At 43.2% G+C, this 14,862-nt stretch overlaps 1 protein-coding gene across 2 annotated transcripts in view; it reads right to left on the bottom strand.

Moving 5' to 3' along the window:
- Positions 1-14,862, bottom strand: part of SCN8A (sodium voltage-gated channel alpha subunit 8) — a 671,454-nt gene that overhangs the window by 486,900 nt on the left and 169,692 nt on the right. For both annotated transcript variants that reach the window (XM_086966390.1, XM_086966401.1), the window contains exon 3: positions 2,875-2,992. In XM_086966390.1, coding sequence (XP_086822516.1) covers positions 2,875-2,992 — 118 coding nt within the window. The remainder of the gene's footprint in view (positions 1-2,874; positions 2,993-14,862) is intronic.

Here is a 14,862-nt window from a genome sequence, read left to right as displayed (position 1 = left end):
CTCACAGAAGGCCATTGGACTTACTGCTGCTTACAAACGAAGCAAATCTCAGCCAGCTGCAGACTCCACATTTCTCACTTCAAATTTTTGCATTGTCTATATTATACCCCTGTCAAAATGTATAAATACAAACTGAAAGACTCGGATCGATGTGATAGATGTGGCTTTGCTGGGGCAGATTTTCTTCACCTGGCCTGGGACTGCTTCGTGGTGAATGAGTATTGGAGGCAGGACTTTGAGGCTCTAGAACCGATGACAGCACTTTCTTTAGAGCCCTCCCCACTAGTGGCTTTTTTGGGCTACACTGCATCAATAGTGAGGCCCCATCGTTGCTTCCTGTCAATTGTTTTATTAATGGCTAAACGCTGTGTCGCTTGCAGATGGGGCAGAGGAAGAGCACCGAAGTTTAAGGATTGCCTCTCCAATCTAACATACTGTCAAGAACACTTGAGTAATTATGCAGAGCTACTCCTCTCGACTTCCCGACCCTGGGATATCTGGGATCCCCTAAAAAACGACCTTAACGCACATCCCCCGGCACCTCCTACTATCACTGAAGACGAACCAGTGGCATAGATAGTTAAGAGGGAAATGTGCATGAGATACTTTCTTTGTACACTCCGTATCAATACTTCACCCTCACTCTCTCTATGCTTATTTAAGGATGTTCCAATGTTGATATGGGGATACTGGAATATGGATCCTCTTTGTGTTAATACTATTTGCCCCCCAGTCCTAACCCAGCTATTATCATTAATGGGGTTTTGATGACCGCAATGCCTGCTTTATTTAGTGAGGCCCAGAGAAAACATCAGAGCTGGGGTGGTTATTTCCTTTCCATTATAAACTGCTTCTGTATGTACTGACTATCGTATGTAGAATCAAATTGCTGTGTCTGTCTCTGATTGATTTTAATACTACAATGTTATGTCATTGAAAATCAATAAAAACAAATTAAAAAAAAAGAAGTTGCCTGATGGCACTGTTGGAGGCAACGATTATGCGGGGGAAAAAAGTCTGAGTATAAAGAAACATAACCAATATCTTTAAGAAAAACAATTAAGGACAGAATATTCCACGGTAGCATATTTACAATACTCCATATTTTGGGTACTAAAACATGGAGCCAGAGCCCAAGATTCTCCTTTCCCATCGTCTCCAAAATTAGCATTTACATTTGTCAGTGTCTTAAACTCCCTAATCTTCTAAATCAGACAGTTATTTCCAAAAGAAGAAGAGACAAACAAGTTACTTACTTTCAGTAGTGCCCTATTTGGTAGAGACTATCCAGCAGCATATTCCTTGCCTTAGAATTATCCCCACACGTCAGACTGGATCCGGAAATGTTTCTTACGCAGTACCCCTGTGCACCGGTAGGTAATGTCTTTCTGCTTTGAGTGTGTCTTCCGTGCCAGAAGTGACAGGCGCAGTGCCTATTTAGGCGCCACCCCAGCACGCTGACATCAGTTCTTTTCTTTCCGGTCAGTGCAGATCCGAGGAGAGCTACCCCGTAGTCAATTTTTGACTAACTAGTTTTGACGTTTTGTCGAAGTGTTTTGAGGTTTTTTACAACTGGTGTGGCAGGAATGCCATCAAAGAAGGCCAGCTTCAAGCCCTGCAGGGTCTGTTATCGGTCAATGTCGGTGACGGGCCCACACCTAGTTTGCCTTGGGTGCCTCAAGAGCGTCCCCGACCTGAAGATCTGCTCCCAATGACCGTGCCATGCACCCGGAGGCCTGGAGGGAGCAATCTCTCAAGCTCCCAACGGCTCGGCGTGCAACATGGGACCCGTCATGGAGTCGGATTTGCACTCAAAGTCATCGGGTCATTTGGATAAGTCCGCCACAAACATGCTTCGAAATCACCCCATCTATCGGCTGACGAGACAAGGGAGGGTTGAACATGGCCTGGCTCCATGGTTTGCACCTCCAAGAGTTTCCGGTAGCCGGAGCGACCCTGCCCAATTGTGAGAATTTTATGAGTCTATGCACCTCATACATGTGCAGTCCATTCCCTCCAGCGCACCTCTAGGCCCCACGGGTTCGGGAGGGGCCACTACTGGATCCACGCCGGCAGCTCCAGTGCCAGTCGGGCCTCAGGGATTCGAAGATGGTTCCACTTTAGAAGCCCAAAGCCTGGGCCAGAGTACAAGATGGAGGAGAGGTTACTTTTGCCAGACAGTAGATGCGTATTGCTGTTCCCTTCTAGCGGGGAACGGGCTCACCCAACACTAAAGTAAGGAAAAAAGAATGTCTTTCTGTACAAGTACCTGGGCCCTCCCTGATATATGGGGCTGTAAATGACTCTAGCCCTCTTGATAAATCTTCATAACGCACATAACACCTCTTACCTACCCCCTCACATTCTTTGTGACACTTCCCTAAACAACTTAAATTCCAATTAAGTATTACGATCAGCCAGGCTTCCTTAAATGACGTGCAGCAGAAAACGGATCAGCAGTTTCTCATCTGCAGTCAAGATCAATGCATTCATTAACAATCTATTATTTAGTCTGCTTAGCTGGAAAGTGAACTAAACAAAATTCAAACTACGGGGTAAAATAAACAAATAGTAAACTGCATAACCACTGCAATATTTTAGCAAGACTTACAACAGAATGGAATGAAGGTAATCAAGAATATGAATTACAATACAAAATACCAGCACATGAAAAAATGTGTTTACATCCTTTGATAGGTTTGCTAATATAACTGTTAAATGCACATTAAAATATAGATCAGTTATTGCGAAATCCAAAAGATGTAATTCATTGAATATACTTCATTATTTTATGATTAACACATTTAAGTTCATTATTCGAAGTAAAACGTAATGTTGGTATATGCAACAGACAGTTGTGTATAAAAGGATATGAGTGTATCAAAATTTTAATAGCGAATCTCCTGAATGGATTAAAAGGACTTATAATGTACAAGGCAGGTGTGGCACTAAATCGAAAGATTGTTTTTCCTCTGTTTAGTACTATAAACGTCTGTGGAGAAAAAGAAAAACAAGTTGTAAGAGTTAGCCTCAAACATTGACATTAAACAGCAGACATTTTTTAGGCATAGTAAATAGAAAAACAAGAAAATTATGTTAAGTTCTATCATTTTCCATTGTATTTCACAGATCAAACTTCAACATGGCTACATGCAGGTGAAAACATCAAACAAAGGCTTTGCTACACAGGAGAGAGAACAGTTTCACATTTTGTAATACTTATATATTACTATGACAGAAAAAAAACTACAACACAGTTCACATTACAAACAATAAATCTTATTCAAAAAAGCTAAATACCAAAGAATTTGATAAAAACATTTTCCCCTGAATCAAATCATGCATTTCAATAAAGTCCATTATGAACACTAGCAAAATGCCTTAAAAATATACATAGATCAGGATTGATTCATAGGCATGCAATACAAAGGCACAAATTCAAACCCTATTTTAAAGAAACAGTTCTTTAAAAAAAAAATACACCACTATTTAAACAAGATCAACAAGGCCAATAGGTCAGGCTGACAGACTTTTTTCGACTTTATCAATGCTTGTTTTGTTATGGCTTTTTCATATCTTCGATTTAGTGAAAATGTTGCGTCCTCCGCAATATACAGAAAATGACCGGTTAAAATTAAATATATTCTTTTGGTCTCAAAAGCACACATTGCCATAGTAGTTCCAAGCACTTGAGAAAGCTACTTTGTGTGTATTTGCTCTTGCGGAAAAGGGCTGAACGCCATGACTCAAAGTGAAGTGAGTCAATGACTTTTGTGGGCTGACCCATTGTGCAATGTTGTGTGCAGTAGTGGGTGGACTAAATTGTAAATGATGACAGCTCAATGAATGAAGAGGGATGGCTGACAGCTCCTTTAACATATTATACTTATAAAATATCTTGGTTAACACCAGACCTACAAAGTGCATGACAATATATGCATCAAGGCTTCAAATCCCTATTTACAGAAACAATAGTACATCGTATTCCTTTTTTTATTTCAAACTATGCACCTTCTACAACAAGAAGCATGAGATATTGAAATCTATATCCAAGAAATGGGATCTAGTATCTGTCATCTAGAATATTTCAAATCCAATCCCCTTCATTTTTTGTTTTTGTTTTCAGATATGAAACACCAGCACCTCAACATTTTTTTCTGCAAAGAACAGATGGCAAAATAACTTTTAATCTCTTCTCGAGGTATCCCCTCCTAAGGAAAACTGCTTCCATCCCAAATCCCACAAAAAAGAAATTATAAATTGACAAGTATTTTCCCAGGATTGTCGCCCTCCCCAGACACCTTACAACACCCAGTAGACTCCTGCTATGCTTTTAGTACAAATCCGATTAGGTACGATCCACAATATAAAATACTCTTGCAATGTCCAAATCTATGTGGAGAGCAGAACAAGGCACAGCATTTCTACTATAAATAAGAGTTCCCAGAGACAATATTTCTACTTTCAATAGGCTACTTGACCATCACCGAATACAAACTTTGGTCTCATAAATCAAATTGGTAACACTAAGATTGAACAAGATAAGTAGTGTGAGGAAAATTAAATTTTTGGTCATGTTGTGTTCCCTAGCGCGTACCCCACCGACTCCATGTACCAGCTTAAAGTGCATGTAACTTCCCTCCTGTGCCAGCTATGAAGACGCAAATACATTTGCGTCCACCGTTAACCTGTCCTCTTTCAGATCCACCATGAATGGATTATGTAGTCCGTTCCTAAGTATGCTATGCCACCGTCTTTTTGTGGTACACTTTTCATGTATTCCTGCTCTAGCAAGAGTAGGCCCTGAATTCCTGCCATCTGAACCTCTTTTGTGGCTCCTGACTCTGCCCAGGCTACCTCCGTACCCGTGAACTCTGTCCTACTTTCAGCGCGGCCCCTCGCGCTCAGCTCAAGCCTGCTTTCTGCCAAGACTGACTATAACCTTCGAGTTATCTGTTCCGCTCCCCGAGAATACATTCCTGCCTACTAGATCCTGTAAACATCCTCTCCAGCTGCAGAGCCAAAGGGCCGACCTGTCTTAATGCAAGTAATTCATAGCCTCTGTTGCCATGCTTCCATGGAAGGCCCCATGCCCCACGCCTCACATGTAGACACTTAGGCGCTTATACACGCATCCACAGCTAGCATAGAACAGCTTCTGCCCTAGAGACCTTTCCGCCCAGATAGCATAGTTCCTAAACATCAGATATCAGATATGATAGAAGTACAAGTTGATCTGACATGCCAGACTTCTGTCTCTTTCCGTCAGTGTGAATGTCAAGTCCCCTGCACCCCGTCAATCACACGTCATGCAGCTGCGCGCGCATCCAAGCTTCCGATTTCTGCTGACATTGCAACATTCTGTTAGCACCACCCCTTGGTGCCACCCACTTGCGTCACTTATCAGTGACGTTTCTAGCACACACCTCTGGTTCACGCCTAGTTTACGCCTCTTGATGATGTACTAGTACCACGTGTATACTGTTATCTTGTCTTCTCTCAGCTGTTACGCCTCTTACATTGATTCTTATGGTATAAATCAAGTATATAAGCTATGTATTGTCAATAAACGACAGCGCTCTATCCCTTCTGACACCCCTGTGGTGGTCAGAACATGATATCCTGATTCCTTTATGAGGAATAAAACCCTTAGAAACTCTAACACCACGGACTCTGTCTTTTTTCATTCTGATTGAGTTATTATTGATTAAGTACTTACCTGCATAGAAATTAAGAGAGTAAATTAATTATTTACGTCATTTTGGCGCCCGAACAGGGACCCCTCCCCCACCTCACGCGCCGGTTGGTGCGTTGCAAGCTGTGTCCCCTGCCATCAGTTAGATGGAACACACGTGTACTGGCAGGATTTCCTGCATCTCCCTCTGACCCACGGAGGTGACGAAGACTGCGATTAGTGCCCAGACGAGGCGGTGAGGAGTGCGGAGGATCCCGACCAGAGCCTAGCCGAAAGAAGCAAGGTCCGAGGTGTGAAGAGGCCCACCAGTTTTCAGAAGTTTTCCAAAATTTTCCGAAGTTTTCCGAAGTTCCGAGTCGAGTCCAGTCGAGTTTTCCGAGGCCTTCTGTTTCCGTGCTTCCCGGTGAGTACCATTGCTGGGTCGTATCTAGACGGGTTTGGGTACGCAAGTCCGGTCTGCACTGTTTTTAGGCAGTGTATCTGTACTGTTTAGCAGTATATCAAGTATTCCGAATTTTTGCACTGTTACACCAGTGTATCCGTACTGTTGAGCAGTACATCCAGTATAGGGGGGTAGTCATCTATGTCTTCAATGTTTTTATGTGATTAATGTTGTGGTATGAATGTGACTGTTTAACGTGTATTATTGTGTTTCTCGTATAATCTAGCTGTCAAGAGTATTAAGGAATAAGGATCTAGGATTCAGTAATAAGTAAGCAAGATGCCGTTTTTTAACAAGTTAAAACAGATAGGAACTAGGAAAGGGTTACTGGAGGAAGAAATTCCTATCCCCCCTAGGGACACTCCAGGCAATTTTATGTATCAGAAACATGGCATAGATGCCATATTATATCTAGACTTATGGGCCGATTACACCAAACACCTAGACGAAAGACACAGATGGCCTGTTACCGGAACGTGGGATGCCGAGTGCATCATGAGGGTAGAAGAAGCATTATGGAAAAGGAAAGCTAGACAATCTCAGAAGGACGCCATAGAATTTTGGCGTAAGGAATCACGTAAGCGTGCTGACAAAGCACTCCGTAGAGAAGACAGACTTAAAGAATCAGATAAAGACCAAGAAAACGAATTAGTTACCGAAGGGATCCGAGTAAAAACAGAACAAATAGATCGTGCCCGAAATAATCTTGTAAACGGTATGTATCTTGCAGCAGATGACACATCTGAAGCCCAATCAGAAACACCGAAAAACTTACCGACACCATTAGTTCCAACTAAAGTAATGCATAAAACTACTAAAGACATATTCCTAAATTCATATCTAGAGGATGTAGCACCAGCTTATACCAATCTGCCTGTTCGTGCCCTGCCTACTGACAGGGATGGGGGTGGCACTGCGCCCCCAGATAATGTTCCGCCGGTACCACCACAGACCTCCTCTGTTCCGCCAGCTCCGCCACTTCCCGCACTCAAGACAGACCTACCGAAACCAGTTCTACCTGATCTTACTAAACGACCAATTCAGACTCAGATCCAGACTCCGCGGAGAGATAATGCCCAAGCATCCGCCTCAGGAGGTGCGACAGCGGGTCTACAGACCCCGCCACCGACACACAGATTAAATTTAAGGGACACGCAGAATCCTTTCCAGTCTCCCCACTTATCCCGGCTTGACGCATTTAAAGAGAAGATGTCAGTTTGCAGATATGATCCAGTACCCGGAAAAGACGATTTAATGATATTAGCATCACTACGATTAAGATCTGCCACTGATAGCTTGCTATGCTATGTAGGAATGCAGGAACTTCTCGACAGACTATATAAGTTTATACAGACAGGGAAAGACCCCGACAGTGTCAAAGCTGCCATGCATAAACAGAAAGTTGACACTCAAGCACAGATATTACGATTTTTTATAAATTGTGTAATAAGAGAACGAGACAGGCCCGGGACAGATCAAAGTGAATTAGACGCATTAAACAAGTGGGGTCAAAATATAGCCGAAGGAAAGCATGATAAAGGGGCTTGCATAGCCAGTATGTCCCAGAAAATTAGAAAGGCAGTATTGACCGCACACCAGGAAGAGAATGATAAAGCTTCCTCCGAGGAGGAAGATGAACATGAAGCACCAGGAAGGTCTACAGATACTATAGCATATGTAGGTAGGGGAGCCTACCTTAGGAAAGGTGTCCGTCCAGAAAGCAAGAGAGTCTTTCTCTCTGAGTTAACAAATCCGAATTCTTCTGAACATCAGTTCCAGGAAACTGATAAAAGGCTTCGAGACCGAGTGGGGTACCATGTACTCAATTCTATGGATGAACAGGAACTAGCCCGGTCAGCTGTATTATGGGCCGAAAACTCAGACATGTATAATGACGATACGTTAGTACAGACATTCTTGAACCTTTCCCCGGAAGAGCAGAAAATAGCAGGTGTATACATGATTCAGCACCTCCTCATCAAGTTCAGAAACCATCATTCTGATCCAGGTCCCTTACATGAAACATTAGAAGCACTACTCATGGATAGATGGAGAGGTTTTAGTACCAAATTAATACAAATAATTCTAGAACAACAACATAAATATAGCACCTTCATAAGTCCCGAATATGTCCCCGCCCCGCCTCCAGAAAGGAAAACGTACCACATGCAATGCGGTGGTGGCATTGAAAGTCAGAATCCCTTACGAGAAGTACACCCAGTTATGGGTACGGACCAACGCTTGAAACGTGTGTATGTTCACACACCACTGACTAAGTTAGAACTGTTAGAAATGAAGAAATTAGTTCCGTGCCATGATAAAGACCCTGCAGGTTTTCATAGAGAGCTTAAAGACATGTTACTGATGGGAGATTACACGTATGATGATATTATGAAAATGTTAAAAGTACTGTTGCCCACGGGCATTTACGAGAAATTAAAGGAAAAGGATTGGGAGGTGGGAGAGTCAAAGATAGCATGGGCAGAAATAGAAGACGAGGAAAGCAAACGAGTCCCAGGGTTAGGCCTTGGGGACAAGACTAAAGCATTACCAGGTTTAATAGTACAGGTTTTGCCAAGATTATTGACAACTAGAAAGGAAGATTGGGACGCAATCTCGTCCTGTAAACAGAAACAAGATGAAGATACTAGTGACTTTTATTCAAGATTCGAGAAATGTTTCATTATAAATAGTGGCCTAAAAGTTAGCAGCGAGTCATACCCACACCTTTTTGTAACAAAACTAGTCGAGAATGCCCTACCATTAGTTAAAAATAGAGTGTACAAAGTTGAAAGTACTTGGCAAGCAAACACGCCATCCCAGATGTTACAAATGTTACAATATCACCAGAACAGAATTAGGGAAGAACAAGATCAGGAACAGAAACGTATGAAAGACACGAAAATGAAAATGTTAGTAGCTCAGACGATTCCAGCCGACGGTCATAGGAAAGGTGGGGCCCAGACCAATCATTCTGCCGCTCCCGTTAAAGGGACATGTAATTATTGCAAGCAGCCAGGTCACTACGTACATGAATGTCCAGTCCTGAAACATAACATCGAGACAGGTAAAACTAAAGAAAGACCGCGTCCGCCTAGACATGAACAGGGTCATCAACAGACCTCACAGAACGAACAGCCAATACAGAATACACAGCCTATGCATGATCAGTCCCACACAGTACAGACAGTAGCAGTACCGCAGCCACAACATGCCCAGACACAGCCCATTGCCGCAACTCGGCAAGTATCACAACAGATGTATCAGTATGCCCAGTCGGCATATCCAGATTATCCCCGTTATACATGAAACAGCCTAGGGAGGGAAAGTGATTTGCCTCTTATTGAAATTCCTGTAGATCAAGAAGGTCCTTATGTACACAGTCACGTATTAGGAAAAGACAGAAAGTTTTTAATTGACACAGGGGCAAGTCGCACTACAATAAGTCACAATGAAGTCCCAGGGGCACCCCTCTCAGGCTCACAGAATGTTTCCCTTGGTTTTTCAGGGCAGCCTATTGTAAACGAAGTATCAGAACCAGTACCACTAGCTGTGGGTCCATTATCTCGAGTTACAGATTTGTTACTTACGAAATCGTGTCCAGAAAATCTGTTAGGAATTAAAACACTGAAGGCTCTAGGAGCTATAATATGCTGTTCCCCGGAGGGAGTTAGACTCTTTCTACGGGATTTCAAGGGTCATTATGTTTTGCGTGATTTTGATGTCAGATTGAAAAATGTACCAGATCACTTATGGGCAAAAGGTCCAGCTGATGTAGGTTGTATGCATATCACTCCATATCGTGTAACACTCAAGACAGGAGTTGTTCTACCCAGAATCAGACAATACAAGTTACCACCCGATGCTGTAGTGGCTTTACTGAAAATAATTGAAGAGCTTATTGCCCAGGGAGTGGTCGTAGAGACCGACTCCAATATCTGTAATTCACCCATCATTCCAATTCTTAAACGTACAGACCGCAATGCACCGCCAGTATATCGGCTGGTGATTGATCTTCGAGAGCTGAATAAATGTATTGTACCACAGTATCCTGTGGTCCCCGATATCTCTTCCCTATTGACTGCTATTGATTCAGAAGCAACGTTCTTTACTGTGATCGATCTCAAGAACGCTTTCTTCAGTGTACCTATTGACCCGGAGAGCCAATATCTCTTCGGATTCAGTTTAAATGGACGAAGTTTCAAATTTTCCCGCGCACCTCAAGGATTTACAGAAAGCCCCAGCATCTATAGTCAAGCACTGAAAAGACAACTAGATTGTATCCAAATGCCAGTTAATACAGCTTTACTGCAATACGTCGATGATCTACCGATCACCGCACGAAGTGAGCCCGAATGTGAACAAGCATCTCTGACAGTTTTGCATTTCCTGGCCGACAAGGGACACAAGGTGTCCCCTTCGAAGCTACAATTCTGTGTTCAGCAAGTTGTGTACTTGGGTCACTTGCTGTCCAAAGTGGGGAGACAGCTCACTTCCGATCGCATCCAGTTAATTATAAATATGCCACGACCCCAGACACAAAAGGAGGTGCGGGCCTTTATAGGCCTCACCTCGTACTGCAGACAATGGATTCCTCAATATGCATTTCTAGCTAAACCACTCATCCAGTTAACGACGCAGGAGGCTGCAACTTCCATTGCCCTCCCTTGGACTCAGGAACACACACAAGCCTTTGAGGAATTAAAGAAAGCTTTATGCCAAGCACCAGTTTTAGCGACACCATGTTACAGCAAACCGTTTACACTTTTTGTTACAGAACGTGACGGTACAGCATTGTCTGTCCTCACTCAAGATCAAGCAGGTTCACATAAGCCTTGCGCTTATTTCTCAAGTACATTGTATTCAGTAGCACAGGCACTCCCTGCATGTTTAAAGTCAGTAGCAGCAACAGCGTTAGCAATCAGACAAAGCGACTCAATTGTTTTAGGTCATCAGTTAACAGTACAAGTTCCACATTCTGTAGAGGTTCTGTTAAACAGAACCCAGACTCAACACTTGACTATAGCACGACTTACAGGTTACGAATTGACATTATTCCAGCCACACATAGAAATCAGACGCTGCAGTATCCTGAACCCAGCAACACTGTTACCTACAGTTATGACAGATCCAGCCCCACATGATTGTATAGAGATCATTAATGCAGTAACAAAGCCCCGACGAGATTTAACAGATGTTCCATTGACAAATCCAGACCTGACACTTTATGTGGATGGTTCATGCATGAGAACAAGTACAGGAGAGTTAGTGGCCGCGTATGCCGTGACCACTGAAACTGAAGTTAAAGAAACATACCGTATTGATACACTGTCTGCTCAAGCGGCAGAGCTCATCGCTCTGACCCGAGCCTGTATTCTAGCCAAGAACAGAAATGTTAACATATACACAGATTCCCGTTATGCGTTCGGAGTTGTACACGACTTCGGCATGCTGTGGCAAGAAAGAGGTTTTCTGACCTCTCATGGTACAAAGATACAACATGGTCCTCTCATTCAAGCACTGTTAGAAGCAATACATCTGCCCTCAGCCATATCCGTCATGAAGTGTAAAGCACACACTAAAGTCACAGATTCTGTTTCCCAGGGTAACGACCTGGCAGATCAGACAGCAAAACATACAGCACTGACTCACACTCAGATAAATGATACGACAAAGACAACAGATCCGACAAACTGTATGACAGTCAGGGATCCCACACTAGATGTTATTGACATTCAGACACATGCTACTCCAGAAGAAATAAAGAAATGGATCGAACTAGGAGGGATCCAGACAGATCAAGGGTGGATGACGAAGGGAAAATCTACATGGTTTCTCCCTGACTCTATGGTTCAAGTCATGATAAATACAGCACATAGTCCTGCACATCTAGGAGAGAAAGCAATGCTAGACAGTTTACAAAATCTCTGGAACAATAAACACTTACGAGCAGCAGCAAAACAGAAAGTGCGTACTTGCATGATCTGTTGTCAGTTCAATCCAGGTAAAAGCGTCCCTGTAGAGCAAGGTGGATTTCATCCTCCCGATTACCCTTTTGAAGTCCTCCAGATGGATTATATCCAGATGGACCGTTGTCGAGGATTTAAATATGTTCTCGTAGTTGTCTGTGCTCTGTCCCGCTGGACCGAAGCATACCCAGTCCCAGATTACACTGCTCCGACCACTGCCAAACAGTTGGTTCGTGAATTTTTCCCACGATACGGCCTGCCTCGTGTCGTGTACTCAGATAACGGTCAGCCATTCTCGTCTGCTTTAATGAAAGAAGTTTCCTTGTTACTGGGATACCAGTGGAAGTTCCATTGTGTCCGACATCCAGAAGCCGCAGGCCTTGTTGAGAGGCATAACCAGACACTAAAGATCCGCCTTGCCAAAATATGTCAGGATAAAGGGGTCGACTGGATAGTCGCCCTGCCAGTGGCACTATTCTATATGAGAATGGTCGCCCATTCGAGATCAGGGCTATCTCCGTACGAGGTGGTCTTTGGAAGACCACCGAATATGTGGGGGACGCCCATTCCAAAAAAGATTACTGATGTTGATTCTAACATGTTAACAGATTACCTTGCCTCCTTGATGTCTGCACTCCAATCATGTCGTTCACAGGTTGCCGCAGCCTTCCCTGACAACACTGATGTAAAGGCACATGACGTCCGTCCCGGTGATACTGTCCTCGTCCGCAACTTCGACAGAAAAAGTCCGTTGGAGCCCCGCTGGAAGTCTCCGAAGACCGTTCTTCTGACAACAAGGACGGCGGTGAAGATCGAGGGAAGAAAGGGGTGGGTACACACGAGTCACATAAAAAAGTTTGCTGGACTGAAACCTGACCCAGACTCGTCCACCCCCACCAAAGACTGTGTTACCAAAGACTTTACCGAATCGCAACGAGAAAAGACTCCTCAAGAACAATATCGCATGAAATTACGATCTAGCAAGTCAGACAGTTTAATTGTTTAAGTCCTCCCCTAGGTGAATCGGTTAAATAGTTTCTGACATGTATCCCCTAGATCGAGTTAGAGAGAGAGAAGCAAAGAAACGTACATATTGCAAATCACTTCGTAGTCACTGCATAGTGACACTAATAATTATGTTTATTCTCAGTATTTTAATTATTGTTGCTAGCATTTTATTGCCCATCTATTATCCTATTTTCAAGCGTGAACAATCTGCTTACAATGTTTCCGCTGAACACACTTTTAGTGAGTTACCTCCTCACGAGCTTTCCTACAGACTTGCGCTGCGCAACAATACATTCATTAGTATGTTACATCATTCTCATCAAACTAACAATGCTACAAATTGCTGGATATGTGGCCGACTCCCTCCCTACCAGAATTACAAGGGAGCTCTGCCTCTCTTTCCGTACCCGTTCACTCACAATGGCTCCTGTGGAGCATGGTTTAAAATAATTAATTCTTTAGATCCCGACATTGCTGTTTTCAATGGGGGTTGGGTTTGGGGAAACCTGAACTTAGTCCTACTAGACGTCTGTCACCCAGATAAGGAGGGACTCCCCACTAGAATAGGAACAGATCTAGAAAATGAAGTATATGGATTAGGTAATTATACAATTAGCCTTATGATTCTTACTGTCGAATCCGAAGCCACACCAGTTCTACCCATTATGTCAGTACTGCCAGTCACTGGTGAATTATGTATCAAGAAGAAAGGTTCAGTACACTTAGGTTATAGTAAATGCACTACTGTGGTCGAATTCAGTGATCATGGAAAATCGTCTTTTAAAGCTATCAGTCACTCATACTTTGTTTGTGGTCATACCGCATACATACGTCTACCTCCAGATTGGGATGGTACCTGTTACATTGCATTCCTTCTGCCACCTGTTTTTCTAGCTCCTCCTGATTACCATAGAAATACCAATCTAGTAAAGAATAGACCCAGAAGAGATATCCCACTTGTCGACTATACAGAAACGGCATGGGAACAGTACACTGACTTTAATAAAGGATTCTTTTTCTTTTTAGGACCTGTCCAGAATAGTAAATTAATACGCAGATTAACTAGAACACTTGAAGCAGTAGTAAATGAAACTGCCTCCGCCTTAGGTAACTTAACAGAAGAGCAGTCCGCTATGCGGGTTGTTGTCCTTCAGAATCGTCTTGTAATTGACGTCATCTTGGCAGATAGAGGTGGAGCCTGTAAGGTCATCGGGTCAAGTTGCTGTGTTTTCATTCCACAAAACGCACCGTCTGTATATCAAGCTATCACCCGTCTTCATAAAATTGCAAATCAGATACATCAGAATCCAGGCACCTGGACTTGGTCCGGTTGGTTCTGGACAACGTTAACAGCTTGGGGATGGAAGATCCTATCCTTCCTAGGCATTGGCCTAGTCCTAGTATTCAGTTGCTGCCTGTGCCTACAGTGTGGGCCAGCGATTTGTGGATTGTGTGCCACTTCCTGTATTGAACACTCCAGTTTCCTCTCAAAACGTAAACGAAAGAAAGAAGAACAAATGATGCTACAAGAACAAACTGATCGGTTCATGAGGATCGATATTTTATGAAGGGTCCGTAGGGAACAAGGAGGGAATGAGGAAAATTAAATTTTTGGTCATGTTGTGTTCCCTAGCGCGTACCCCACCGACTCCATGTACCAGCTTAAAGTGCATGTAACTTCCCTCCTGTGCCAGCTATGAAGACGCAAATACATTTGCGTCCACCGTTAACCTGTCCTCTTTCAGATC

Source organism: Lissotriton vulgaris, chromosome 1_1 (assembly GCF_964263255.1).
Source record: "Lissotriton vulgaris chromosome 1_1, aLisVul1.2, whole genome shotgun sequence".
Taxonomy (NCBI): domain Eukaryota; kingdom Metazoa; phylum Chordata; class Amphibia; order Caudata; family Salamandridae; genus Lissotriton; species Lissotriton vulgaris.
This window is presented reverse-complemented; position numbering and strand designations above follow the sequence as displayed.